Source organism: Tachyglossus aculeatus, chromosome 4 (assembly GCF_015852505.1).
Source record: "Tachyglossus aculeatus isolate mTacAcu1 chromosome 4, mTacAcu1.pri, whole genome shotgun sequence".
NCBI classification, from domain to species: domain Eukaryota; kingdom Metazoa; phylum Chordata; class Mammalia; order Monotremata; family Tachyglossidae; genus Tachyglossus; species Tachyglossus aculeatus.
This window is the reverse complement of record NC_052069.1, coordinates 114467583-114493672: the sequence shown is the minus strand read 5'-3', so window position 1 is coordinate 114493672 and position 26090 is coordinate 114467583. Positions and strand designations below refer to the sequence as shown.

General features: G+C 48.6%; 1 protein-coding gene across 1 annotated transcript in view; it reads left to right on the top strand.

The window, feature by feature from the left end:
- The window catches only part of ASS1 (argininosuccinate synthase 1), a 99059-nt gene that overhangs the window by 47581 nt on the left and 25388 nt on the right, over window positions 1-26090 (top strand). The window contains exons 8-12 of the mRNA XM_038745109.1: window positions 5207-5277; window positions 6509-6539; window positions 14124-14214; window positions 19269-19353; window positions 21158-21222. Coding sequence (XP_038601037.1) covers window positions 5207-5277; window positions 6509-6539; window positions 14124-14214; window positions 19269-19353; window positions 21158-21222 — 343 coding nt within the window. The remainder of the gene's footprint in view (window positions 1-5206; window positions 5278-6508; window positions 6540-14123; window positions 14215-19268; window positions 19354-21157; window positions 21223-26090) is intronic.

The following is a 26090-nucleotide window of genomic DNA, read 5'->3' as shown; positions in this document are numbered from 1 at the left end:
GAGAGGTGTGATATACTGTAATACTGTTTACTGTGTGCTTGCCAGGTTCCGTGCTTCAGAGAGATTTTTATAGGGTTGCTGGTTTAAAAAAAAACCCTCAAAAAATCCTTTCAGAAGCCATTCCTGATATCTGTGTCATTTGGGAAAGAGATTGAGAGGGGGAGAGTGCTGGAGTGTGTGTAAAAAAGTTTGAAATCAGTCTGTGGTGAGGTAACAATAATAATAATTGTGGTATTTGCTCAGCGCTTAGAACAGTGCTTTGCACATAGTAAGCGCTTAATAAATGCCATTATTATTATTATTAAGGGATTACTGTGTGCCAGGGACGCTACTAAACGCTGGGGTGCATAAGCAAATTAGGTTGAACACAGTCCCTTGTCCCACCTGGGGCTCACAGTCTCAATCCCCATTTTACAGATGAGGTAACTGAGGCACAGAGAAGCGAAATGACTTACCTAAGGTCACACAGCAGACAAAGTGGCCAAGCCAGGATTAGAACCCATGTTATTCTGACTTCCGGACAATTTCTGGTGCTTGCAGAGTAAACAAAGAGCAGTATTAATTGACTAACAAGTTCTTGACAGCTAATGGAGCTGTCATCAGCCCTGGGACCATCCACTGGGTGTGAGCAGGCCCCCTCCTGGACTCCTGTCCTTCTCCTTGGAGAACTGGGAGAATGAGTTGGGCCCAGGAGAGAAATTGGAAGAAAGGAAAGGGTGAGCCCTCACTTCCGTAAGTGCCGATGGGCAAGGAGGAAGCCCCCAGGATTGTGCTCTGGTGAAGCCTTGCAATTTTCTCTCTTTCGTATTTTAGGGACATCCTTTCTGATCAGTCAATCAGTGAACGGTATTTGTTGAGCCCTTACTGGGTGCAGAACACTGTACTAAGCGCTTAGGGGAGTACAATTCAATAGGGTGAATAGGGGATTCCTGCCCACAAGGAGCTAACAGACTAGCTGATAGCTGATTTGGGCCGTCGATCTGAGCCAGAGCAGAAATAGCGCTGTTTCAAGTCTTTCGAGAGAAGCCAGGAGTGAAATGTTTGGAACAGGTGGTGGTCTGGGTGGTCTCTCCGCACGTGCCCCCCATAGCTTGCCCCAGACAAGTGGCTATTTCCAAGACTGAATTGGATCCTGCCCCGGGGTGCCAGAAGATATTTGCAGGCTGATTCCGTGCCCGAGGATGAAGAGCATCGGTGCTTTAGGTGAGGTGAACATGAATCACTGATGGAGGCGTCAGAAAATGTGAATGAGCCTTTGGGTGAGTGTCCTGGCTACTGCCCAAGCCCAAGTACTCTCTCAAGCAATTAGTGCAGTGCTCTGCACTCAGTAAGTGCTCAATAAATATGACTGAATGAAAAGTTGGAACAGCCCCTGTCCATCGTGGGGCTCACAGTCTTAATTCCCATTTTACAGATTAGGGAACTGAAGCCCAGACAAGTGAGGACTTGCCCACGGTCACACAGCAGACAAGTGACAGAGGCAGGATTAGAACCAAGGTTCTTCTGACTCCCCGGGCTCTAGCCACTAGGCCATGCTGCTTTCATTCATTCATTCATTCAATCGTATTTATTGAGCGCTTACTGTGTGCAGAGCACTGTACTAAATGCTTGGGAAGTACAAGTTGGCAACATATAGAGACGGTCCCTACCCAACAGCGGGCTCACAGTCTAGAAGACCAGCATGGTTGTCGATGGGAGTTTGGCCGCTCTGTAATGGGGCCCAGGATCTCTAACTCTGCTGGTGGGTTTGCAGCTTCCTCTCTCATGGAATTTTCAGTGTTTTCAGGGAATAAGTCTAAAGAGAATTTTGCCCATCCTGATTTTCACTCCGCTCATTTGACTCAGGCCTCCGTTCTTCCTAGGTAAAGGGGTTCAAAGAGGGGTTGGCAACGTTTCTGAGCAAAAGCGTCAAAGAAAAGCTAAACTTTGAACAGTCGTGGCACAAAGAGTTGGTTCCCAAAGAGCCGATTCCACAGTTTAAACGCATATTATTGCATCTCATTTTTCACCAGTGACTAAGAAGGATCGGCATACAGTCTCTCTGCTCTCGGACCTCCAGACCCCAGTGTTGCTTTGTTTTTCTGTCCTTATTAACAGTTCTGGAAGAGGCAGTGGGGAAATCTCAGCTCTAGTGATCTTACGTACCTAGCTGAATGCCAGAAAAAGAGGCTTGGCTGAGACCCGTAACTGGCTAATCAGTAAATCAGTGCTATTTATTGAGCACTAACTTTGAACAAAGCACTATACTAAGAACTTGGGAGATGTTAAGCACTTACTATGTGCCAGGCACTGTACTAAGCACTGGGGCAGATACAAGCTAATCAGTTTGGACCCAGTCCGTGTCCTACATGGGGCCTCGCAGTCTTAATCTCCATTTTGCAGATGAGGTGACTGAGGCACAGAGAAGTTAAGTGTCTTGCCCAAGGTCACACAGCAGACACCTGGCAGAGCTGGGATTAGAACCCATTCATTCAATCGTATTTATTGAGCACTTACTGTGTGCAGAGCACTGTACTAAGCGCTTGGGAAGTACAACCCAGCCAGGCCCATGCTCTTTCCACCAGGTCACCTATGGAGAGACAGTCACTTAGCTTGTAAAAAACAGTATTTTGGCCATTAAAGCCTCTTGCAGTCATCACCCACACTTGTCCACATTTACACACAGATCCACAAAGCCCCTTCCCAAAGGGAAGTCAAGCCATCTGTCGACCCCCATAGAATGGGATGGGAGGGAAGGGAGTTGAGGAGAATGGAAGCCCGGAGGTAGCCAAGCCCACTTAGCTGTTCTGCAGGGCAGGCCCACCATTCCTCCCAGACCAGTAATGGTCAGTCACCGTGCCCGGGTTTGTGATTCTGAGGGTCTTTTCTCTTCTCCTTTTACTTCCTCTGTCCCTGACCCGGGATGCTTCAGGAAGGGGCAGGGGCAAAGTAGCTGAGGGAAGGTGGATTGTAGTTTCTTCAAGAGCCGGGCCCCACCAAGGGGCTCAGACAGGGCTCTGTACCAACAGTGATAAGAAATTGTCAGTCAGTCAGTCAGTTGTGTTTATTGAGCGCTTACTGGGTGCAGAGCACTGTAGTGAGCTCTTGGGAGAATACAATACAACAATAAACATATATTCCCTTTGTGCAATGAGCTTATACTCTAAAGGTACTGCTGATCCTGTACGGAAGAGGTGCAGGGAGACTGGGCCCGCAAGCCAGGGGGAGAGTCACTGGACGAGTTACAAGGAGGTGAAGGTTTTTCCCTATTTGGACTCTCTCCCCTGATTGAGGATTTGTGGCTGTGGGGTTTTTCCAGCTTTAGAGAACCATCTGAACACAAGAACCAGTGTTCTTAAAGTCACCCTGTGAGACACTTCCTGCCGACAAAGCCTGAGCAAGAATGGGGCTCAGACAATCTTCATTAGACCCAGGGTTGTCTTCCCAGGATCCCAGAGCCCTTCCCGGGACTGCCCCAGAACCACAAAACCAACCCAAGTCAGCGAGGAAGCCTAGGACCAAAAGGAGAGCTGAGGCAAGGCTCCTTGGTTTCCCCGGCCTTTCCCTGGCTACTGCGTTCACCCACTCTGCAGCGTTCAAATAAAATCCTCAAGGACACTCTCCCTGTGTTCACCTGAGACTTAATCAGCTCAAGAGGGGACTGGAGGGGACTTTTTGGCTCAGCATCTTTGTGCGTTGGGTCTGCTTTTAAAATTGGAATCATTTCCTCTCTGAGGCTAAAGGAGCAGGAAAGTAGCTGAAAGAAACCCACTGGCTTGGGCCTAGATTTTAGCCCAAGCCTAGAGCCGTCACCCCTTCTCCCAGGTCTCCTGACCCCTCCGTTCCTCGCTCCGCCTCATTCCCTGGAGCCTAAGCTGGGATCCCAGCAGCTCCCCAGCCACCCCAGGAGGAGCTGAGACGTTCGCTCTTCATTTTAACAGGGCAGACAGCCCCTGGATAATCCACTTACTGCTTTTTGTCTTTTCCAGGAGCAACATTGCCCCCGTTATTTCTCCCATTAATTTGGTGCCCTGCGTATACACCTACTTTTCACAGGCAATTTCACCAATTGAAATGTAATCAGATAATTGAGGCAGTTAGCAACCTTGTTAGAGGGACGGGTTTTATGTCTGTGTGGGTGTGAGTGTGTACTTCGAGCACGGCTGCAGGCACATCCTAGCTGTGTGGTCCCCCCAGAAGTGAGGCTGGGCATGGAAGAAAAATGGAGACAGTGGGTGAGATTGGAGTAGCGGTGTATGTGAAAGGGCGATACATCACTGTGTATCTTTGACCCTTGACTTCAAAGCCCGTGCTCTTTCCACTGAGCCACGCTGCTTCAGTGCTACCTCCTTAGAGCAGGAAAGCAAGGCAAGGCTGGTGATGTCTTCACCTAACTTCCTCCCGGGAGTCCTGTTCTCTGCTCAGTCAATCAATCATATTGAGCACCTACTGTGTGAAGAAGATTGTACTAAGAGCTTAAGAGATTACAATATAACAGATAACAGAGTTGGCAGACAGGTTCTCTGCCCACAGTGAACTTACAGTCTAAAGGGGGAGACAAACATTAATATAAATAAATTAATTTTGGATATCTACATAAGTGCTGTGGGGCCGATGGAGGGGTGAGTAAGGGAGTGCAAATCTAAGGGCAAGGCCAATGCAGAAGAGTGAGAAAAGAGGAAATGAGAGCTTAGTCAGGGAAGGGCTTTTGGAAGAGATGGGATCTAATCTTATGCATTGAGGAAAAGAGGCAAGCAATGGGGAATGTTTCATGAAACTGTACAAGCTTTCCCCAAACTCGCTCCTCCCATGACCACTTCCTTCACCTATTGTCCTGCACAAGCTTGCTCTGAAATGAACCTGCTTCTGTCCTCACGTTATTTCCCTGTTTTCATAAAAAGGTTGTCTTTCGATAACCTTGAAAAGCAGATATGAGTGAGGCGGGCCACTGCCTGGGCTGGTCCCTGCTTTTTCTCTCTTCTTTCCAGGTTTATGTTGGGAGGGCTGAGAATCCTCTCCACGTTGAAGGTCAACCATAGCCCTGAGAGTCTAGCGCTGCTGGTGTGGGGGGTGTTGTGGGGGCTGCTTTTCCCCTGAGGCTCAGTATTCCCTGGGACTAGCCGGGAACTTCAACAGGAGGGTTCCGCAGTACCCAGTCACTCTGACACTCGCCCTTCTCCAGCGGCTCCTCAAGTAGTTACAGTTGGGTTTTGTTTCTTTCCTCCAGCAACATGGCATCCCTGTCCCCGTTACTCCCAAGAGCCCATGGAGCATGGATGAGAACCTGATGCACATCAGGTGAGGACTGTGTGTGGGTTGGGGGAGGGAGACAGGGAAGGAGAAACTTCAGAGGAGTGGGAGGTTCCATCAGCAGGTCAGAAAATGGCCCAGTGAGAGGTGCTCCTTTATATTCTATTTACCCATTTTTCATCTGGTGGCAGGATTCAGTCCCTTTCCTTCCCTCCTCTGTTAGTCTAAGCTCACTCTACATCATCCTGTACCAGTTACCACCTGTTAGTGATCGTTTTTGGATTCAGTCCCTTTCCTTTCCCTCCTCTGTTAGTCTAAGCTCACTCTGCATCGTCCTGTACCAGTCACCACCTGCTAGTGATCGTTTTTTCCCTTTCTTGTCTCCTCCCCTCCACCCACCAATTCCCCAAATCCAGTGGCTCCTATTCTTTTCTACTCCCTCCCAAGGCCCTGTGTTGCCTAGTGGAAAGAGTACAGTCTGGGGAGTCGGAAGACCTGGGTTCTAATTCTGCCTCTTTCCCTTGCCTGCTGTGTGACTGGGGGCAAACCACATACCTTCTCTGGGCTTCAGATTCCTCATCTATGAAATGAGGATTAAATATTTAGTCTCTCTCCTTTAGACTGTGGGCCCCATATGGGAAAAGGGCCTGTGTCTAATCAACTTATCTTTCATCCTCCCCAACATTTGCCCAGGATTTGACGCGTAGTAAACCCTTAACAAGAATCATTGTTGTTATCAACCCTTCCCATCCCTGGGCAGCTTTGCAAAATAAGTGAGTGGCAGGTCATCTGAACCCCATTCCACAGCTGGGAAAACTTGGGCACAGAGGATAAGTGACTTAGCCAGAGGGTGGGCAGAGGAACTCATCTACAGAGTCAGGAGGGGAGACTTTGGGCTCCTGGCTGCTTGTTTCCCAGTGAGCAAGGACCCTGAAGGTCCAGGGTCTCCAGCAACAGCACAATGATTACTTGTCCCCCCAGAGAATAAGTAGTAAGGGCCTGATCCAGCACAATGTCTCTGTAGGGTCCAAGAATTACTCAGTACTTTGACTTGCCTTGTTAGAACCAGCGGCACCTGAAATTTAAAGTGAATCGGTGGGGGATGCAGTCAGCTGAGGGGTTGAAGTTAGAAGGGGGTTCACCTGAGGGAAGATGGCAGAGGATAGAAGGTCTCCAGGTCTGGGCCAATTGGTCTTCTTTTATTTGTTTTCATGTTTTTCCTCCCTCCCTCCCGTTTGATTTTCTTCTCACTGGTTTTATCTCTCTTCTTTCCCTGTAGCTACGAGGCTGGAATCCTGGAGAATCCCAAGGTAATTTATCATTTCCTTAACATCCTCGTCCTGTGGTGGCTCCTCGAGCCGACAGTGTCTGATGGATTTGCGGCCTAATTTGAAATTTCACGGGGGGCTGTGTGTGGGGCCGGGGCTGGGCCCTGCCTGTGTTCTGGTCTCCTCCCCATCACCCCCCTCTCCGAGATGGGTTTGGAGTCCTTTTTCTTTTATTTTTTTTTAATTGCTGCCTGGATGAATAGGGGAAAGAAATATTTCAGGGCAACACAGAAGGAGAAAATGTCATCCTGAGACAATAAAGAAGCAATTAGACAGATGAGGCACTTGTAAAGAGAGAGGGAGCCCAGAGACCAACCGGCTTTCAGGCCCAGCTCCTCCCTGGCAGCGCTCCGGGCGGTGGGGAGGAGACGGGAGGGGTGTCTGGAGGCAGGGGGAGTGGGGAAGGTGTTAGAAGAATCATTTATCCCAGTCTCTCCCTCCTCGATCAGAAGCCAATGAGGTGGTCCCTGACTAGAAAACTCTAGTCTTCCCTGAACCTGAGCCCTAGCCAGTCTGCAGCAGCCTCTGCTCTTTTTGAAGTTGAGGGCTTTTCTCCCTGAGGGTGTGAGTCTTTTAATTCCTCTTCTCCGGGGTGGGGAAGGGGAGAACTCAAACACTGGAATAGAGAGATGTCTGTGTACACCAGCCCTTCTTTTGCAACTTCCCTACCCCCTCATGGCACCCGCCCAGCTCTGTCTCGCCTGCGGTGTTGGGGGAAGGGGTTGTCTAGGTTCTGCTTGGAGTAGAAATAATAATAATAATTGTGGTATTTAAGCGGCTACTATGTGCCAGGAGCTGTACTAAGCATTGGGGTGGATACAAGCAGCGTAGAGAAGCAGCGTGGCTCAGTGGAAAGAGCCTGGTCTTTGGAGTCAGAGGTCATGGGTTCATATCCCAGCTCTGCCAATTGCCAGGTGTGACTTTGGGCAAGCCACTTCACTTCTCTGTGCCTCAGTTTCCTCATCTGTAAAATGAGGATTAAGACTGTGAGCCCCACCGTGGGACAACCTGATCACATTGTAACCTCCCCAGCGCTTAGAACAGTGCATTGCACATAGTAAGCACTTAATAAATGCTATCATTATTATTATTATTATACAAGCAAATCAGGTTGGACACAGTCTCTGTCCACGTGGGGCTCAGAGACTCAATCCCCATTTTACGGATGAGGTAACTGAAGCACAGAGAAGTGGAGTGACTTGCCCAAGGTCACCCAGTGGGCAAGCAATGGAGCCGGAATTAGAACCCATGACCTCCTAATTCCCAGGCCCCTGTTCTACCCACTACACCATGCTAAAAGCGGTTGGAGAGGGGCTGGTTGGGGATCTGCAGCCAAGCAGCACGGAAGGCGTGTCCCTGCAGGGTTCTTGGAGCAGGCTCAGGAGTAGTGGGGAAGCCTAACATTGCACCTGTAGTTCTAATCGATCAATCACTCAAGAGTATTCATTGAGCACTTACTGTGTGTAGAACACTGTACTAAACTCTTGGGAGAGTACAGTGCAATCAAGTTGGTAGACTCAGTCCCTGCCCTCAAGGCACTTAAAGTCTAGTGGGAAAGACGGACGTTAAAATCAATTTTAGATAGGGAAAATGGCAGAATGTGAAGATATGAACGTGAGTGCCATGGAGCTGGGCGTAGTGGGGGTGCATCAGTGACCCCCGAGAAGATAGTCCTGGACTTCTCTTTCCCTGGCTCGCCTGTCAGGGGAGAGAGACATCCCTCTTGCACCCCAGCTTCCACAGCTCCTGAGGCCCTCGGGTATGACTTACAGGGGCTTCTGAGGCCCTCAGGGCTGCCGCCTTTCCCTGAGGTGGTGGGCCCTGAGGTGATGGCTCTTGAGGGAGGCCGGCTCAGTACTGCGTGTGTCACTCACAAGGGCGTGGGACCTGCTCTCCCTGTGTCCTAATAGAGCTCCCGGTGCTGCTGCCTGCTGGCCTGAGTCTTTCCAGTTCATGCTCCAGCAGCCTGACAACACTTAGGAAAACTACTTGAACTATCCGTCACCGCTAATTATACAGTCAGTCAGAGGGAAGGAAGAGAGGCCCGAGAGGTTGGGGGACCGGGGAACGGTGGGGGAGAGGAAGACGGGGTGGGAGGGAGATGGAGGGAAGGAGAGAGATGGGGGCAGAGACAGGAAAATATCTGCAGTCCATCAATATTTTGATGATCTGAGCAGCTTCTGATGGGCCCATCACTCCCACAGACCAGGCTGTTTAATTCAGCGGAGAGAGAAGTGGGAAACACGTAAGCAGAAAAACTTAGGGAGTGAGACCTGCAGAGCACCAATCCCCAGGAGGCTTTGGTTTTAATCTTCTCTCTGCCTCTCAAAGCAACAGCAGAGGAGAGAGAGAGAGAGAATATGGATATCAAGATTGAGAAAGTAGTGAAGGTGTCTATCTCCAGGAGAAGGAGAGCCCAGGCCCTGAAAGGACACATCTCTCCAGAGGAGACTTCTGAGATAACTCCACAGGGCAGGTGGTTCAAACAAGCTGGGATGGAGGAGACAGCATAACTTTCTCTCCTTTGGAGCTGCCTGCCTTTGAGGGTCTAGAAAAGAATTATGAAAAAGAGCAAGAGAGGATTATTTAGTGGTTTAGGGACGCATCACCTGTGCTTCAGCTGAAGAACTCTGCCAACTCCACAGCTGCCCCCAAAACAATATTTTGCCCTTTCAGGATCTCAGCTTGGTGCGTTGGGGTGCAGGGGTGGGATTGGCTCCGGAATCACTGATATCCAGGTTGCCAGCCCAGCGAAGGCCCGAGAAGAAGGAAGGCCAGGGCATGAACCAGTGAGAACCCCAGTCCCTTGCGGCCTTCGATTCTATCGGCAGTTTACAGAAGTGGGGTTGACCGGGGCCCAGGGTGGGAAAAGGGGTCGGTGGAGACTTGCTGCAAGGGGTGGCTCTTTGCCTCTGGGGGATGAAGAGGGCCGAGCCCTCCCTCCCGGGCTGCGGAGCTGGCCGCCACGGGGACGGGTGTCTGGGAGGGGAGCGACCGCCGCTGGGAGGTGCTCCATCCCCCCACCCCAAAAAACCCCTGAGACCTGACAAACGGAGGGATTTGAAAGCAGATGGTTGAGCCATTTTCTGCCTCCGTGAGGCCCGATTGAAGGGCAATGAGGCAGCTAATGCGAAGAAAGATAGAAATTTACTTGCCTCAACTTCATATGGCACACTGAAAGAGTTCATTCAGTCCTCGGGCACCACAATATCAGACGGATGAATAAACCATTTGCGGCATCGATCATAGCTCTACATCATGGTTTAGTTCATGGGCCATTTGCTCCCAATCTCTTCTCCTCTGGCCCTGTTTCGTGCTTTCTTTCTCTCTTTTTTTTTCCACACTCTCTTCCTTTTTTCCCCTTAAAGATGACATTGCAAGACCAGCCCCCCTGCCGGGATGGATAAATAGAAGGCATTGATACACTGCAACAAACTATTTGTCATTTGAACTGTGCTTTTAGAAGAGAGAGTAAAAAGAAAGCAGACATGCACGGTGACGACAGAATGCCAGGCAAATGTCATTTTATTTCTATTTAGTTATTTTATTTAATGGGGGCTGTCAGACTTGGGTTAGGAAATTGGAAACTACCTGACACTGACTTCCAATGTTTAGTAAAGAGTTTTTAATACTTTGCAGCCTCCTCACCACACCTCCTCCTTCCCTCCCCGCCACCTCCCGCAACAGCCCCACATCCTTCAGAACACAAAGTTTTTCATCATCTCCGGCAGTTTTTGCTGAGTTAATAAGTATGATCGGGGGTTGCGATCCAACAGTGGGTAATTTGTGTGTGCAGCAGCATGTGTTCATGTATGTGCTGGTTAAAGGGAGGGAGAGCCATGGGGAGCTGGGAGAGGGAACTGAAATATGCCCTTTCCCGGAGAATGGCTTGAGAGACCAGGCTGCTCTCAGAGGTTTGCTCTCCTTGCCTTCCATTCTCTCTGCAGGATCAGGCAGGCAATCAGGGACTATAAGGTGCCTCTGGCACCCACCTCCTCTATTCTATTTATTTTGTTAATGATGTGCATTTAGCTTTAATTCTATTTGTTCTGACGACTTGACCCCTGTCCACATGTTTCGTTTTGTTGTCTGTCCCCCCCCTTCTAGACTGTTATCCCGTTGTTAGGTAGGGACCGTCTCCATATGTTACCAACTTGTACTTCCCAAGTGCTTAGTACAGTGCTCTGCACACAGTAAGCGCTCAATAAATACGATTGAATGAATGAAGGGAAAAATCCAGGAATTGCCCATGTCCTCTCAACAGGTGCTGGAGCTCTTCAGAGCAGTGAAGGCTTCTCAATCCTTCAGTTTTTGAGAGCCCGCTCACCTGACATGTCCCTTACCCCCCCACTCCCCACCCACCTACACTCAGTTGCGTTTACTGAGTGCTTATTGTGTGCAGAGCACTGTGCTAAGCGCTTGGGGGTGTACAATATGACAGTAAACAGACACATTCCCTGCTCACAATGAGTTGGGAGGTCTCTTCTGGCCACTTGCTACCCTGGAACCAAAAGAACAATGTCAAAAAATGTTATGTGGTTGTTTTCCAAGTTTAGTCTGTGTGTGTAGTATAGTGTGTCTGGAATGACTTCAGATTTTTAGAATGTGGTCCATGGAACGATCCTCAGACGGAACCCTATGGGGAAAAGGAAGCCTTTACATATCTATACATGTTATTTGATATATCTTCTTCCATAAGATTTTGTAGTTAGTATTTGATGTAGTTTTCATGTTGTGTTTGAGAGCTGGAGGTGGGCTCATTAGCTTTCAGATGGTTTGATTCCACCCTGTCCTTTAAATATTTGTACCATATTTTATTGTCCCCGATGCTAGTTTTTCAACTTTTTTATGGTATTTGTTAAGTGCTTAATATATGTCAAGCGCCGTCCTAAGTTCTGGGGTAGATTCAAGTTAATCAGGCTGAATACAAAAGGAGGGAGAATAGGCATTGAACCCCCATTTTGCCTTTGAGAAACCTGAGGCACAGAGACGATGTGACCTGCCCAAGGTCACAGCAAGCAAGTGGCGGAGCTGGGATTAGAACCCAGAACGCCAGACCGGTGCTTTATCTCTAGTCTACGCTGCTTCCCTTCGCTTTCTGGAGGCAGCTTAGCATGTGGAGGAAACTGAAGCCCGTGAGGGGCGGAGACTTGCTTGAAGTCACACAGCATTTCGGGAGGCAGTCAGGATCAGAATTCAGGCCCTTTTGGCCCCAGCTTGTCATTTGCCCAGGAGCCCACTGTGTTTTTCTATCGGCCCTTGGCCCCTGGACTCGGCTGGCTCCTGGCACGTGAGCAATTCCGATCCAGGATGGACTTGACACACCCGGACTGTGTGCAGACAGGCCTAGTAGTCTGAGTCTACATGGGAAGGTCAGTTGCCTCCATTCGATTTCCTGAAGGTAGAAGGTGGTTTCATTTCTTGGGGTTTCTTGAGAGGCAAGAGCCAGTGTGCCCTTCAGAGACAGACCTGCTGAGAGGAGGTGGGGAGCAGTGTGATCAGGGAAACTGAGTGGAGAGTGAGGGAGAAATGGGTAGGGATTACAATGAGACACAGAAGAGAGTCCTTATTCCTGCTGTCTCATCTGCACCCTCATCGCATGTGTCCTTTTAGACCCCTTCCTTTGAGAACTACCCTCTGGCAAAGTAGAAATGGGAGAGTTATAGACCCAGGGAGTTGTGGGGAGGTGGATGGGGACCCAAGGGGGTTGTGGGGAGGTGGATGGGCACTCCAGCCTGCTCCAGGGAATCTTCTCTTTCGCACGCCCAGCCGCAGTGGCTGGTTATACTTCCAGAGTCAGCTGATGCCACCAATGCTTCATGTGCTTGGGGAGTTTGGGGTGGATTAAAGGGCCTGGAAATTCATCTCATCCCACCCTGTCCTCTGGACCCAGGGAGGTGGGAGTTGAGCTTCAGGGTCTTAAGCCAATGGTAGATGTGGGGCAGGGTGGGGCGTCTAATTGTAATAGAACTTATTAAGTACTTATCACGTGCAGAGCACTGTATTATGTGCTGGCAAAGAATACCTAGGTGGGAACTAGACACGGTTTCCTGGCCCTCAAGGGTTTTTGACATCTGGCCTAGTGGACCTTCAGAGGTCGGGAGAAGCTGATGGGATGACTTCTTGTCAAACTGGCTTCTAATCAGTGTCTGGTCTAAAATGAAGAGAGATCAGAAAGCTCCCTCAGAATATTAATTAGAGGGACACAGCCAGCTGAGAGAGGAGGGCACCCCAGTCTCTGGAGAAGCCACGTGACCTAGTGGAAAGAGCACAGTCCTGGGAGCCAGAGGATCCCCCTGGTGCCAGCTTGGCCATTTGTCTGCCATGTGACCTTGGGCAAGTCACTTCTCTGTGCCTCAGTTCCCTCATCTGCAGAATGGGGATTCAGTCCCTGTTCTCCCTCCTACCTAGACTGTTGTAGCTCAATAAATACAATTGAATTGAATTGAATTGTTAGCCCCATGAGGGACCTGATGATCTTGTATCTACCCTGGTGCCTCGTACAATCCTTAGTACAATCCTTAAGTGCATAGTAAGCACTTAACAAATACCACAGTTATTATATTATTAATAATAATAATGATAATAATAACTTTGGATTTGGTGGGAAAATAGAGGAGAGGGCCACCTCTCTGGATGGAAAGACTCAGCCATCCTGCTTTCCAGATCTGGCCCCCAGTGCGTCCCGAGGCGTAAGCTAATTGCGAGAGCGTGTTTCCAGCGAGCCGCCTAAGCTGTTGCCACGGTTTAAAAGAGATAAGAGGCCTCTTTACTATAAGTCCGGAAAAAATATACATAAAGGTTGATGTGTTTTCAAATGGGTTTTTGCTTTGTTCCTCTATTTTCCCCTGGCTGTATTAACCTCGGGGACACGGTGGAAAAGCCCAGCCTGCCAGAGCACCTGCTGGGGTCACGGTTAGTCATTAGCTTTTCGGTCAGTGCAGAATAAACCCCAATTCTCAGCGTCTGCGTGTGTGTCTCTCCCTCTCTCGCTCGCTCTCCCGGGAAGTACGTGCATGCCTCTCCCCTCCAAAGTCACACTTTTTCTTGCCTGACTTGTTCCTCCACAGCTATTCCATCTCCAGCTGTGGGGGCGTCGAAGAAAAAGATGAGATCAAGTTGAGGGGAAAAATTGTCTGATTTCTTTAGCCCTTTGTTTCCAGGCTCCCGGAGAGCCCGGCACACTCCTTTGTGGTGGCAGCACCCGGCTGCGAGTTGGGGGGGACTTTGGCTGGTGCCAGCCTGGAGGGCCAGCACTCCCGGCCAAGTGGAGGATGGTTGGGTCTAGCAGGTGGGTGTCCCGTTCAGCCCCGGCAGGTGGGCGTCCAGTTTAACCCCAGTGGACGGGCATCCGGTTCAGCTCTTCAGGTGCATAAGTGCCTTCCTACCATACATCAACAAGCTAGGCAGAAGGAAGCATCTTTTATCTCTCCAATTGGGATAGGTGGCTTGGTGCATAGACGAGGTGTGATGGATAGAAATCTCAGCCCTCTTTGGTACATTAACTTCCTTTCCCTTCCTTTTCAGAACCAGGCCTCCGTTAACGTCCTCTCCCTTCCTTTTCAGAACCAGGCCCCCGCTGGGCTCTACACCAAGACGCAGGACCCCTTGAAGGCTCCAAATAGCCCAGATATCCTGGAGATTGAGTTCAAGAAAGGTAAGTCCGTAGCAGGGGGACGGTATTCTCTGGCCCCTGGTCCTCTCCTTTCTTGAGGTTCTTCTTCTCTCTGGATCGAGTGCCGCTGTCCAGAGTATCAGATGGCTTTGACTTGAAGCTCCGAGTCATCGCAGGCTTCTCTTATTCTTGGCTTAGAAGTGAATGAGCTCTACCTGGATCTCCAATCTGGAACCTGGGCACACTGAGTGGGAGGATAGATGTAGTAGGGGCTAGATGGGAAAAGTGGGAAACCATGAGAAGAAGGAGCTCTTATGCCTTCCATTTTCTGGCAGATTAAGAGGGACTTGTGGTGGATTTCCAACCTTAACGCTCCTGGCCTAGCGGATAGAGCACAGGCCTGGGATTCAGAAGGACATGGGTTCTAATCCTGGCTCTGCCACTTGTCTGTTGTGTGACCTTGGACCCATCACTTCCCTTCTCTGGGCCTCAGTCTCCTCATCCGTAAAATGGGAATTAAGACTGCGAGCCCCACGAGGGATAGAGACTGTGTCCATCCTGATTACTGGTATCTGCCCTAATGCTTAGGACCGTGCCTGGCACGTGGTAAACACTTAAGAAGTACCATTTTAAAAAACAAAAACTGATGGTCTTTATCCCCAGGCCCATCAGACCTTTCAAAACAGGCACAGGCCAGAGGACAGACTCCTTTCCTGGCTTTGGACAGGTAGAAGAGAAGCAGCAAGACGGGAGCTGTAATATCTTCTCTTAGGCCCTAAACCTTACACTCTTCCCAGAACCAAAGATATCAGTTCACAGTTACCCCACCTTTCTTTTTTTATTGTATTTCTTAAGTGCTTACTCTGTGCCAGGCACTGTTCTAAGCGCTGGGGTAGATACAAGGAAATCAGGTTGAACATAGTCCATTTCCCACGTGGGACTTACAGTCCTATTCCCCGTTTTACAGATGAGGTAACTAAGGCACAGAAAAATGAAGTGACTTGTCCAAAGTCACACAGAAGACAAGGGCGGACCCAGCATTAGAACCCAGGTGCTTCCGGCTCCTAGGCCCGTGCTCTATCCACTAGACAACACTGCTTTCTTAAGACCTATTAGCTTTCTCTCCTCTCTTGGGGTAAGAGCATCTGGGCTGTTGAATGCCAACCCTACCCCCTGGCCAAATGACCCGTAGTCTCTGATGTATAGTAGTAGTGGTATTTATTGAGCGGCTTCTGAGAGCAAAGCACTTGGGAAGTGACACATAAGCACAACGTATAGTATTAGAACTAGGATCATCTACCGTGTTTCTCAGCACATTCTGTTGTAGATAGTGTATAATCCTGTTTCGAGGATCCTGCTTCACACCAAAGAACTCAAAGAAATCCAAATCTGGGCAGGGGGAACTAAGAACCTCCCCGAGAGTGTTGGATGCCTTAAAAAAGGGCATGCCCACCCATGATTGAGAAGCAGCATGGCTCAGTGGAAAGAGACTGGTCTTTGGAGTCAGAGGTCAGGGGTTCAAATCCCGGCTCTGCCAACTGTCAGCTGTGTGACTTTGGGCAAGTCACTTAACTTCTCTGGGCCTCAGTTCCCTTATCTGTAAAATGGGGATTGAGACTGTGCGCCCCCCGTGGGACAACCTGATCTCCTTCTAACCTCCCCAGCGCTTAGAACAGTGCTTTGCACATTCATTCATTCATTCAATCATATTTATTGAGCACTTACTGTGTGCAGAGCACTTTACTAAGCGCTTGGGAAGTACAAGTTGGCAACATATAGAGATGGTCCCTACCCAACAATCAGTCAATCAATCAATCGTATTTATTGAGTGCTTACTGTGTGCAGAACACTGTACTAAGCGCTTGGGAAGTACAAGTTGGCAACATATAGAGACAGTCCCTACCCAACAGTGGGCTCACAGTCTAGAAGGGGGAGACAGACAACAAAACAAAACATATTAACAAAATAAAATGATTAGAATAAATATGTACAAAGTACGAAGTATGTATAAAGTAAATATGTACATATTTATGTACATGGACATATTTATGTACAAAGTAAATAAATATTCACATAGTAAGTGCTTAATAAATGCCATCATTATTATTATTTTAGTACTACTTGTGGCACTTCAGAGAGACCCAGGGGTCCTCCTCCAAAGTTTGAAGGAAACCCTGGAGAGTTAGCTCAGCTAATGTCCACTGCTTAACTCAGTGAGTCAGTCAGTCATATTTGAGCACTTACTGTGTGCAGAGCATTGTACTGAGCGCTTGGGAGCGTAATAATAATAATAAGTATGGTATTCGTTAAGAAGTTACTGTGTGCCAAGCACTATTCTAAGCGCTGACATATCCACAAGACTATCAATTTGGACATAGTCCCTATCCCACATGGGGCTTACAGTCTAGGTAGGAAGGAGTAGGATTTAATCCCCATTTTTACAGATGAGAGAACTGAAACCCAGAGAAGTTAAGAGACTTGCGCAAGTTCACACAGCAGGTAAGTGGCACAGAGATTAGAACCAAAACCTCCTACTCCCAGGCCCGTGCTCTTTCCACTAAGCCACGCTGCTTCTCAAATACAATATAACATGATGATATACACATTTCCTGCCCACAAGGAGCTTACAGTCTAGAGGGGAAGACAGCCATTAAAATAAATAAGTAATATTATAGATATGTACATAAGTGCTGTGGGGCTGGGAGGGAGGTTGAATAAAGCAGCATGGCTCAGTGGAAAGAGCATGGGCTTTGGAGTCAGAGGTCATGGATTCAGATCCCAGCTCTGCCAACTGTCAGCTGTGTGACTTTGGGCAAGTCACTTAACTTCTCTGTGCCTCAGTTACCTCATCTGTAAAATGGGGAATAAAACTGTGAGCCCCCCCCCCGCCGCCCCGGACAACCTGATCACCTTGTAACCTCGCCAGTGCTTAGAACAGTGCTTTGCACATAGTAAGTGCTTAACAAATACCATTATTATTATTATAAAGGGAGCAAGTCAAGGCTTTAGGTAACAGTTGAGACTTTTTAGTTTGTAAGTGCAGGTTGTTTAGTGTTCCAGCGTTACTCTGCCCCATAAGTGGTGTTTGAGTTCTCTATTCTGGATTTATCAGGGGTCCCACACCCCATTATTCCCCCTACCCTCAGAGAGGCTTTCGGGGGCACAGGATGGGGACCAAAGACCTCCTGAATAGCCTATTGAGGGCACATCTCCTCCAAGATGCCTTCCCAGACTAGGCTCCTCTTTCCCTTCTGCATCGCCCTTACTTCCTCCCTTTGTTCTTCCCTACTCCCAGCCCCATAGTGCTTATGTATAGATCTGTAATATATTTATTTTGTATTGATGCCTGCCTCCTGCCTCTAGACCTGTTGCTGTGGATAGGGATTGTACTCTCCCAAGTGCTTAGTACAGTTCTGTGTGCACAGTACGTGCTCAATATATATGTTGAACTATGAATGTATGAAAGGCTTGAACTATCAGTCAGTCAATGCTATTTATTGAGAGCTTACTGTGTGCAGAGCACTCTACTAAGCGCTTGGACGAGAACAGTACAACAGAGTCAGTAGACAAGATGCCTGCCCACAGTGAGCTTCTTGCCCTAAAGGGCAGCTCGCCAGCCGCGTGGACACAGCAAAGGCTATTTCCCAGCTACCTCACACTCCCGTCTCCGCCACGTAAGCAATGTGGAAACCCGCTGGGGCTGTCTCCATGCCAGGACCCTTGACTCATCTAGACTCAGGGAAGAAAGTCGATCCATTTTAATGTCTTGGGGAGCGCCGGGGGGAAAAGAAAAAGCGGCAGCAAAAAGCAGCCCTCCCCGGGCTATTCTCCATTCATCACCTAGTTAATTTATTTGAAGTTTTAATCTAATTATTAACTATTTTAAAGGATAAGCGGCTTTCTCCAACAACAGGCCCAACAATGTCCGCCCTCCGCCGGGTGGATCCCGTCCAATACCCCGGCTAAGATGATAATAGAAAGGGAGCCAGGGAGAGAAAGGAGAACGGGGGAGTTGGTGAGAAGGGCTTTAGGGTTCATTATTGCCCAGACTTACATTTAATAGCAATTTACAACCGAGTTATAAAACCCCTGGAAATGGGGGTTAAGAATGGAAATGCTGACAGACCCTTCAGTGTAGTCACGCTAGCGGGCGCCTCCGTAATAAAGACTCAAAAGACGGCTATTGAGAGCGGATTGGCAACTGATAGCTCGCTAAATGGTAATGAGAAGGGCAGATGGAAGGGAGATTAGAGTCCAACTTTGAACAGCTTTTCTTTGTCGCAGTTACAGCCCCCTTGTCAGCCTCCTAATACATTTATTGCTCATTTCACACTGCTAAAGAAAATGCCTCTCTCTATTCAAAGTCACCCTCCTTACCCACCCTCCCCACCCACCCCCCACCTTCACCCTCCAACCACCACCTCCATCACTGCCCTCCCTCCGCAGGCTCTCTTTTTAGAAGTGTAATAATTCATTCATGAAGCCCCCTGACATTCCCTCAAGCCCGGCCTGCCATTGGCAGAGTCCTAGAACCCATTCACCCTCGTCCGGCGGATCGCTGGAAACATGTGCCGGGCTTTGCCCCGCCGCTCTTTGGGTGTGTGTTTGTGTGTGTGTGTGTGTTCGTGTGTGTATGTGTGTGTTTGTGCGCTCCCGTCCGCATTTCCAAAGCAGCCCAACCTCTGCCATTGGGTGGCTAGCTGGGAGCCTGCACCGGTAACTGGTGGGACAGAAGGTGCTTCGGGATAAGACAATGGCAGAGCGTGAAATTCAATTAGTTAAGGGCCTGGTTGCAATTTCACAGCCCCTAAATGTATCAGGGGAAAAGAGGAGGAGGGTGGTGGGGGACCGTTTTTATGGCCTTTTCTCTTTCATTCCCGGGCCTCTCTCGCCCCCTTTTCCTCCAGTGCCACGGCCCGCACATGCTCTTTTAAGAAGTTATTTAGAGTCCATATCTGTCACGTCTATTTAATGTGTTCCGGGTGATGTTAAGAGGGACAATGAAGGAGGGCGAGACAAACCCGTCTCTCCCTCCCCTCTCCTCCCACCTCTCGTCCGTGTCCGTCTCGTTGCCCAACCTTGCCGTTCCTCCCCAGGTGTTCCGGTGCAGGTGACCAACGTGAAGGACGGTACCAACCGCTGCACAGCCCTGGACCTCTTCATTTACCTGAATGAAGTCGCGTAAGTTCTGCCGGTTGTCTTTCTGTACCAGAAGTCTCCTTCATTCATTCATTCAATAGTATTTATTGAGTGCTTACTGTATGCAGAGCACTGTACTAAGTGCTTGGGAAGTCCAAGTTGGCAACATATAGAGACGGTCCCTACCCAACAACAGGCTCACAGACTAGAAAGCGGAGACAGATGACAAAACAAAACATGGGGACAGGTGTCAAGTCATCAGAATAAATAGAAATAAAGCTATATATACATCATTAACAAAATAAATAGAATAGTAAATATGTACAAGTAAAATAGAGTAATAAATCTGTACAAATATATGTACAAGTGCTGTGGGGAGGGGAAGGAGTAGGGTGGGGGGAATGGGGAGGAGGAGAGGGAAAAGGGGGCTCAGTCTGGGAAGTCCTCTTGGAGGAGGTGAGCTCTCAGTAGGGCTTTGAAGGGAGGAAGAGAGCTAGCTTGGCAGATGTGTGGAGAGAGGGCATTCCAGGCCAGGGGGAGGACGTGGGCCGGGGGTCGACGGCGGGACAGGTGAGTATGAGTTACAGTGAGGAGGTTAGCGGCAGAGGAGCGGAAGGTGCGGGCTGGGCTGGAGAAGGAGAGAAGGGAGGTGAGGTAGGAGGGGGTGAGGGGATGGACAGCCTTGAAGCTGAGTGAGGAGTTTTGGCTTGATGCATAGGCTGACTGGCAGCCACTGGAGATTTTTGAGGAGGGGAGTAACATGCCCAGAGCGTTTCTGCACAAAGATGATCCAGGCAGCAGAGTGAAGTATAGACTGCTTGGGTCGCCGCACACTCACCCCCCTGAGAAACAAGGTCCAGGGTGAGTGGAGGTCAGGCAAGAGCCTCAGGTCTCAGTGGTCAGGAGTCAGGAGGCCTGGATCCCACGTTCAGCCATGCCCAGTCGCCATCTCCGGCTCCGCCACATGTCTGCTGTGTGACTTCGGGCAAGTCACTTAACTTCTCTGTGCCTCAGTTTCCTCATCTGTAAAATGGGGATTAAGACTGTGAGCCCCACGTGGGACAACCTGATTACCCTCTATCTACCCCAGCACTTACAGTGCTTGGCACATAGTAAGCGCTTAACAAATACCAACGTTATTATTATTATTATCTCACAAGCAGATGGGATTGTGCAAACCTTTGGTAGGTCATCTTGATCTACCAAACTGTCATTCAGTCAATCAGTGGTAGTTATTGAGCACTTACTATGTGTAGAGCACTGTACTAAGCACTTGGGAGAGTACAGTACAACATAATTAGCAGACCTTTTCCCTGCACTTAAAGAACTTACAGTCAGTCAGAAAGTCTAAGTCACCTTGCCTAGAGCCCTAAGTGAGTTTTTGGGCCCCCTTGGGCTGCTTGGGCTCAGGTGTTCTGCTCTCTTTCTTTTGTCTTGCTGGAGATCTCCACTCTTCCGGGCCTTTTGATTGGAAAATCTCTGTGCAGGAGCCTTCTCTCATGGAGGGACCAGGAAACCAGCTGCAAAATGTGTCTTTGCTTGACTTTCTGGGGATTCAGGGCTTTGATTTTGTTTTTAACTGTATTCGTCCTGTTTTTCAGCTCATTTCCTGGCCAGCCCCTTTTGGGATGGGGAGGGAGAGGACCAGGCCTACTGGGCATCCTCAGGCCCCAACTGGCACTGGATTCCCCTGGGGCCTGAGGATGTGACGAGTGGCGACAGCCAAGTTGTTGGAGTTGGGGTCACTTCATTGCCACCACATCTCTTCTTCTCTTTAAGGAACATCCTGGGAATTTGAAGGACATGGTACCCCAAGGCTGACCTTTTCTTTTCTCTTTTCCTACAGCGGCAAGCACGGAGTTGGACGCATCGATATTGTGGAGAACAGATTTATTGGGATGAAGTCCAGAGGTGAGGAAGCTTCCTGCAAATTTTCCTTGTCCCTGACCCAGGGTGGGTCTGCCCCTAGGGTGTTTGGGGTGCTTGGACCCAGCCAGAGCTCTCCTTCCCCTTTTTTTTTTTAAATGGTATTTGTTAAGCACTTACTTTGTGCTAGACACTGTACTAAGCACTAGGGTAGATACAAGAAAATCAGGTCCCACAAGAGGCTCACAATTCTAAGTAGGAGGGAGAACAGATACTGGATCACCACTTTGCAAATGAGGGAACTGAGGCACAGAGAAATTAAGTGCATATAGTATTTGTTATGATGTGCAAAAACTGTACTAAGCCTTGGGGTAGATACAAAATAATCAGGTCAGATGCAATCCCTGTTCCACGTGAGGCTCACAGTCCAAGTAGGATGATGAAATTGAGGCACAGAGAAGTTAAGTGATTTGCCCTAGGCCTCCCAGAGCAGGTAAGTGGTGGAGCCTGGATTAGAACCCAGGCCTTTGGACACCCAGTTCATGCTCTATCCACTAGGCCAAGCTGCTTCTCTACCAGAGAGAGACCAGAAGGGAAAAGGAACAGGTGATAACAGCTATTGCAGGGGGAAAGGGGTGGGGACAAGGTTCTTATCATCATCGCTATCATCAATGGTATTTATTATTATTGGCAAAATAATAATACTAATAGTAATAATAATAATGATTGTGGTATTTGTTAAGCACTTACTATATGCCAAACACTGCCAAGTGGGGTAGATACAACATAATCAGATCCCACATGGGGTTCACATTCTGAGTAGGAGGGAGCACAGGTATTGAATCCCCATTTTTCAGATGGGGGAACTGAGGTACAGAGAAGTGAAGTGACTTGGCCAAGGTCTCTCGGCAGGTAAGTGGCGGAGCCAGAATTAGAACCCATGACCTCTGACTCCCAGGCCTGTGCTTTTTCCACTAGGTCATACTGTTTCTCTTAAGCGCTTAGAACAGTGCTTGGCACATAGTAAGCGCTTAATAAATGCCATTATTATTATTATTATTATTATTATTATTATGTGCAGAGCGCACTGTACTTAAGGGAGAGAACAACACAACAGTTTGCAGACACATTCCCTGCCCCCAGTGAGCTTACAATCTAGAGGGAGAGACAGACATTCATATAAATAAATAATTGAAAATATATAATTTCAAGATATGTGCACAAGTGCTGTAGATCTGAGGGTAGGGTGAATACAGACTGGCTCCCTCTGCTCTACCTCCCTTCCTTCCCCGCAGCGATTGTGAATGTATGTACCTATCTGTTGTTCTATTTATTTTATTAATGATGTGTATAAATCTGTACTGTTTATTTATATTGCTGCTTTTGATGCCTGTTTATTTGTTATGATGTCTGTCTCCCCTGTTCTAGACCGTGAACCCGTTGTTGGGCAGGGATTGTCTCTGTTGCTGAGTTGTACTTTCCAAGTGCGTAGCACACAGTAAGCGCTCAATAAATACGATTGAGTGAATGAATGAATACCAAATAACCCGAAGTCCAGATCCAAGGGCACTGACGATGCAGAAGGCAGAGGGTGCCAGGGAAGAGAGGGTTTACTGAGGAAGGCCTCTAATCGTGGAAGGTTCTTGGGGCGGGAAGGGGAAGAAGCCGAAGTGAGGAATGAGATCAGAGCCAGAGGTGCCAGTTACTAATCAAGGCAGAGAAACCAAGGGGGCCTGGTCATTGTTGGGGGTCTCGTTTCCATCTGGGGCGTGGCTGTCACGGACTGAGCAGCTCCGTTTTGGGGACGGAGGGAGCAGAGTCCTTTTCATGTCGCAGTGAAAAGGCAGAAAGGGGGCAATTTCTTGGTCATTAGGGATTTCATTCAACTGGCTAATTCACAGCCCCTGTTCCGCATCGCTAATGCTAATTGCATTATGGGCCCCAGCGCCTTTCTCTGGACCCGTCGACTGGGCCTGGACTGGGCTAGGACTGGGCTAACGTGGAGGGCAAAGTCAAAGGATGGGGCTCAGAGTCCTTTCTAGAAGCCTTTTACCAGATGTCCTGACCTAGAGAAGATTGACTGAGGTCCCGGGGTTGTATTGGCTACCTGGTTATGCCCTCTGGGCTGCCCGAGATGGGTCAAGCTCTGAAGAGGAGGTGGGGGCTTTGCCGGTCGGTCCCCTCGACCACGTTAGTCCAGGAGAAATGCTGAATGCAGATCAAGTCTGTTGGAGTAAAATTACGTTGGATGGGAAGCCAGGGGAGGTGCTACATATTAATGTCTGTCTCCCCCTCTAACAATAATAATAATAATGGCATTTGTTAAGTGCTTACTATGTGCAAAGCACTGTTCTAAGCTCTGGGGAGGATATAAGGTGATCGGGTTGTCCCACGAGGGGCTCACAGTCTTAATCCCCATTTTACAGATGAGGTAACTGAGGCACAGAGAAGTTAAATGACTTGCCCAAAGTCACACAGCTGACAATTGGCAGAGCCGGGATTCAACATGACCTCTGACTCCCAAGCCTGTGCTCTTTCCACTGAGCCATGCTGGTTCTCTAATCTGTAAGCTCACTACGGTTAGGGAACACGTCAGCTAATTCTGTTGCATTGTAGTCGCCCAGGCGCTTAGTACAGTGCTCCAGAAGTGGTAAACGCCCAGTAAATGCCATTGATTGATTGTGGAAGGCTAGCAGTGAAGGCCTATAGCTAAGCTGCCCTCCTCCCAGTGCCCACCTGAGAGAGGCTGAGACCCTGCTGGCTTCTGCTCTCCTCTGCAGGTTCTTGTGGGCACCCTGGCCCACATGGCTGCAGTCATCCCCCAGTGATATTCCACGTGTCTTGGCGGTACATTCAGGGCTTTACCAAGCAGAGAAGAAGATTTGGGCTTGACATTTATGACAGGCTTTTCTCACACCTAAAATCAGCAGTCTTGAGGTCCCAGTAGCTGGGAGATTCTTGAGCGAAGGGGGACACTGACGGAGCCCATGTGATCTGGCTGGGGAGCGGGGCTTCGGCCCCGGGTTAGCGCCAGACCCCAAGAGTTGCTGGGTGATCTGGCAATCTGAGCGACAGGAAGGGATCGAAGAGTAACCTGAGAAGCCTGCTTGTCGGTTCAGAGTTTCCCAAAGCTGCCCTGCTCATTTTATCCAGGAGTTAAGTACCTTCATTTCAGGGCTGGACGGAGGAATTCCTTCAGTCCTCCAGTTCTGTTCTTCCCCTTCCCGGCCCACCTTCCCCTGCCGAACCATGAGGAAGTGATTAGAAACAATAATATCTCTAATTCCGTAGAGCTATTATTTTTTTCATAACACGTTTGTTATCACATATGGTCCTCACAATATCCCTGTGAGGTACGGAAGGGTAAGAATTATTATCCCCATTTTACAGATTGGGAAATTGAGGCACCGAGAGGCTAAGAAGGTCATGTAGAAGGTCAGTATCCGGGCTCAAACCTCGTTATAACTCCTCTCTTAGCTAGCACTAAACACTTCCCAGACCCTGCTCCCCATTCCCCAGGCTCCTAGCAAATTCTGTCCCCCTTCTATCCGAACACCACTTGGAGAGGCCCAAAGCGGCTCACCCGGACACTAGCCCGCCAGGTCACTAGCCCATCTGAATTTTGCCAGTGTCCCTGTGGGCTGATCCAGCCCTGCCTGTATGCCAAGCTGTGAAGCAAAGCTGTAGACCAAGACACATCATTCTCATGAATCCATCACCGAAGAAACACTGAGCTATCAGCTGTATGAACCTATCCAGGGTGTCCTGGGGGTTAGGGTCAAATGTCATCCTAGAATGACCTTTATCATTCCAGTTTGGGGATGGTTGGAGTTGCGCAGCAATCCAGATAATAAATTGAGTCCAATTTACATTTAAACTTGCATTTTAAATGCAAACAAATAATAAACCCCAACGATAATAATAGGTACTGATGCTTTCCTAACCCTCTTCCTTCCCTCCCTCCACCACCTTCTCCATAGCTCAAATCCTTACATTTAGGACCCCCCAAAGAGGAAAATGACTTAGGTCCAGCCCAGCCATTCCTTTTTAGACAGGGAAAAAGTTTCTGAATTTGCATGTTCGGGTTGGGTTTCAGGGGAACTCCTTGAGTGAACAGAACTTGAATAGTTTTCCTGGGTAATTCATTGTTCCCTAAAACAGCTTAATTGAAAATCCCAAGGGAAGTCCTCCCCAATGCAGAGCTGGAGGGCAGTGCAACTAATTAGCTGCTCCATCCTTTCATCCTCTCCCTTCTTTGTTTTCCTCCCATTAACATCTGATTAAATGCCCCTTTGTGTAAGCCTGCCCTTTGTAGCAAATATTTTGATAGCAGTGAACAGCAAAATATTGTAGTTCCCTACTCTGCCGCTCTGCTCAAAGGAAACATCAAAGATTTTCATCTCCTTTCCAGTGACTAGTGAGATGGAGCCCACAGTAACCTGGGATAGCTGCCTTTTTGTTGTTGTTTTTCTTTTTGTTTTTGAATGGTTTTTATTAATTACTTACTATGTGCCAGGCGTTGTACTAAGCATTGGGGTAGATACAAGATGATCCAATTGGAGACAGTCCCTGACTTGCATGGAGCACACAGTGTTAATTCCCATTGTAATCCCTTTAGACTGTAAACTCATTGTGGTCAGGGAATGTGTCTGTTCATTCATTCAATAGTATTTATTGAGTGCTTACTGTGTGCAGAGCACTATACTAAGTCTTGGAAAGTACAATTCAGCAACAGACAATCCCTGCCCACAGGGGCTCACAATGTAGAAAGGGGGAGATGGGCATCAAAAAAAGTGAACAGGCATCAATAGCATCAATATAAATAAATAGAATTGTAGATGTATACACATCATTAAGTCTGTTGTTGTATTGTACTCTCCCCAACGCTTAGTAGAGTGAGCCACACAAAGTAA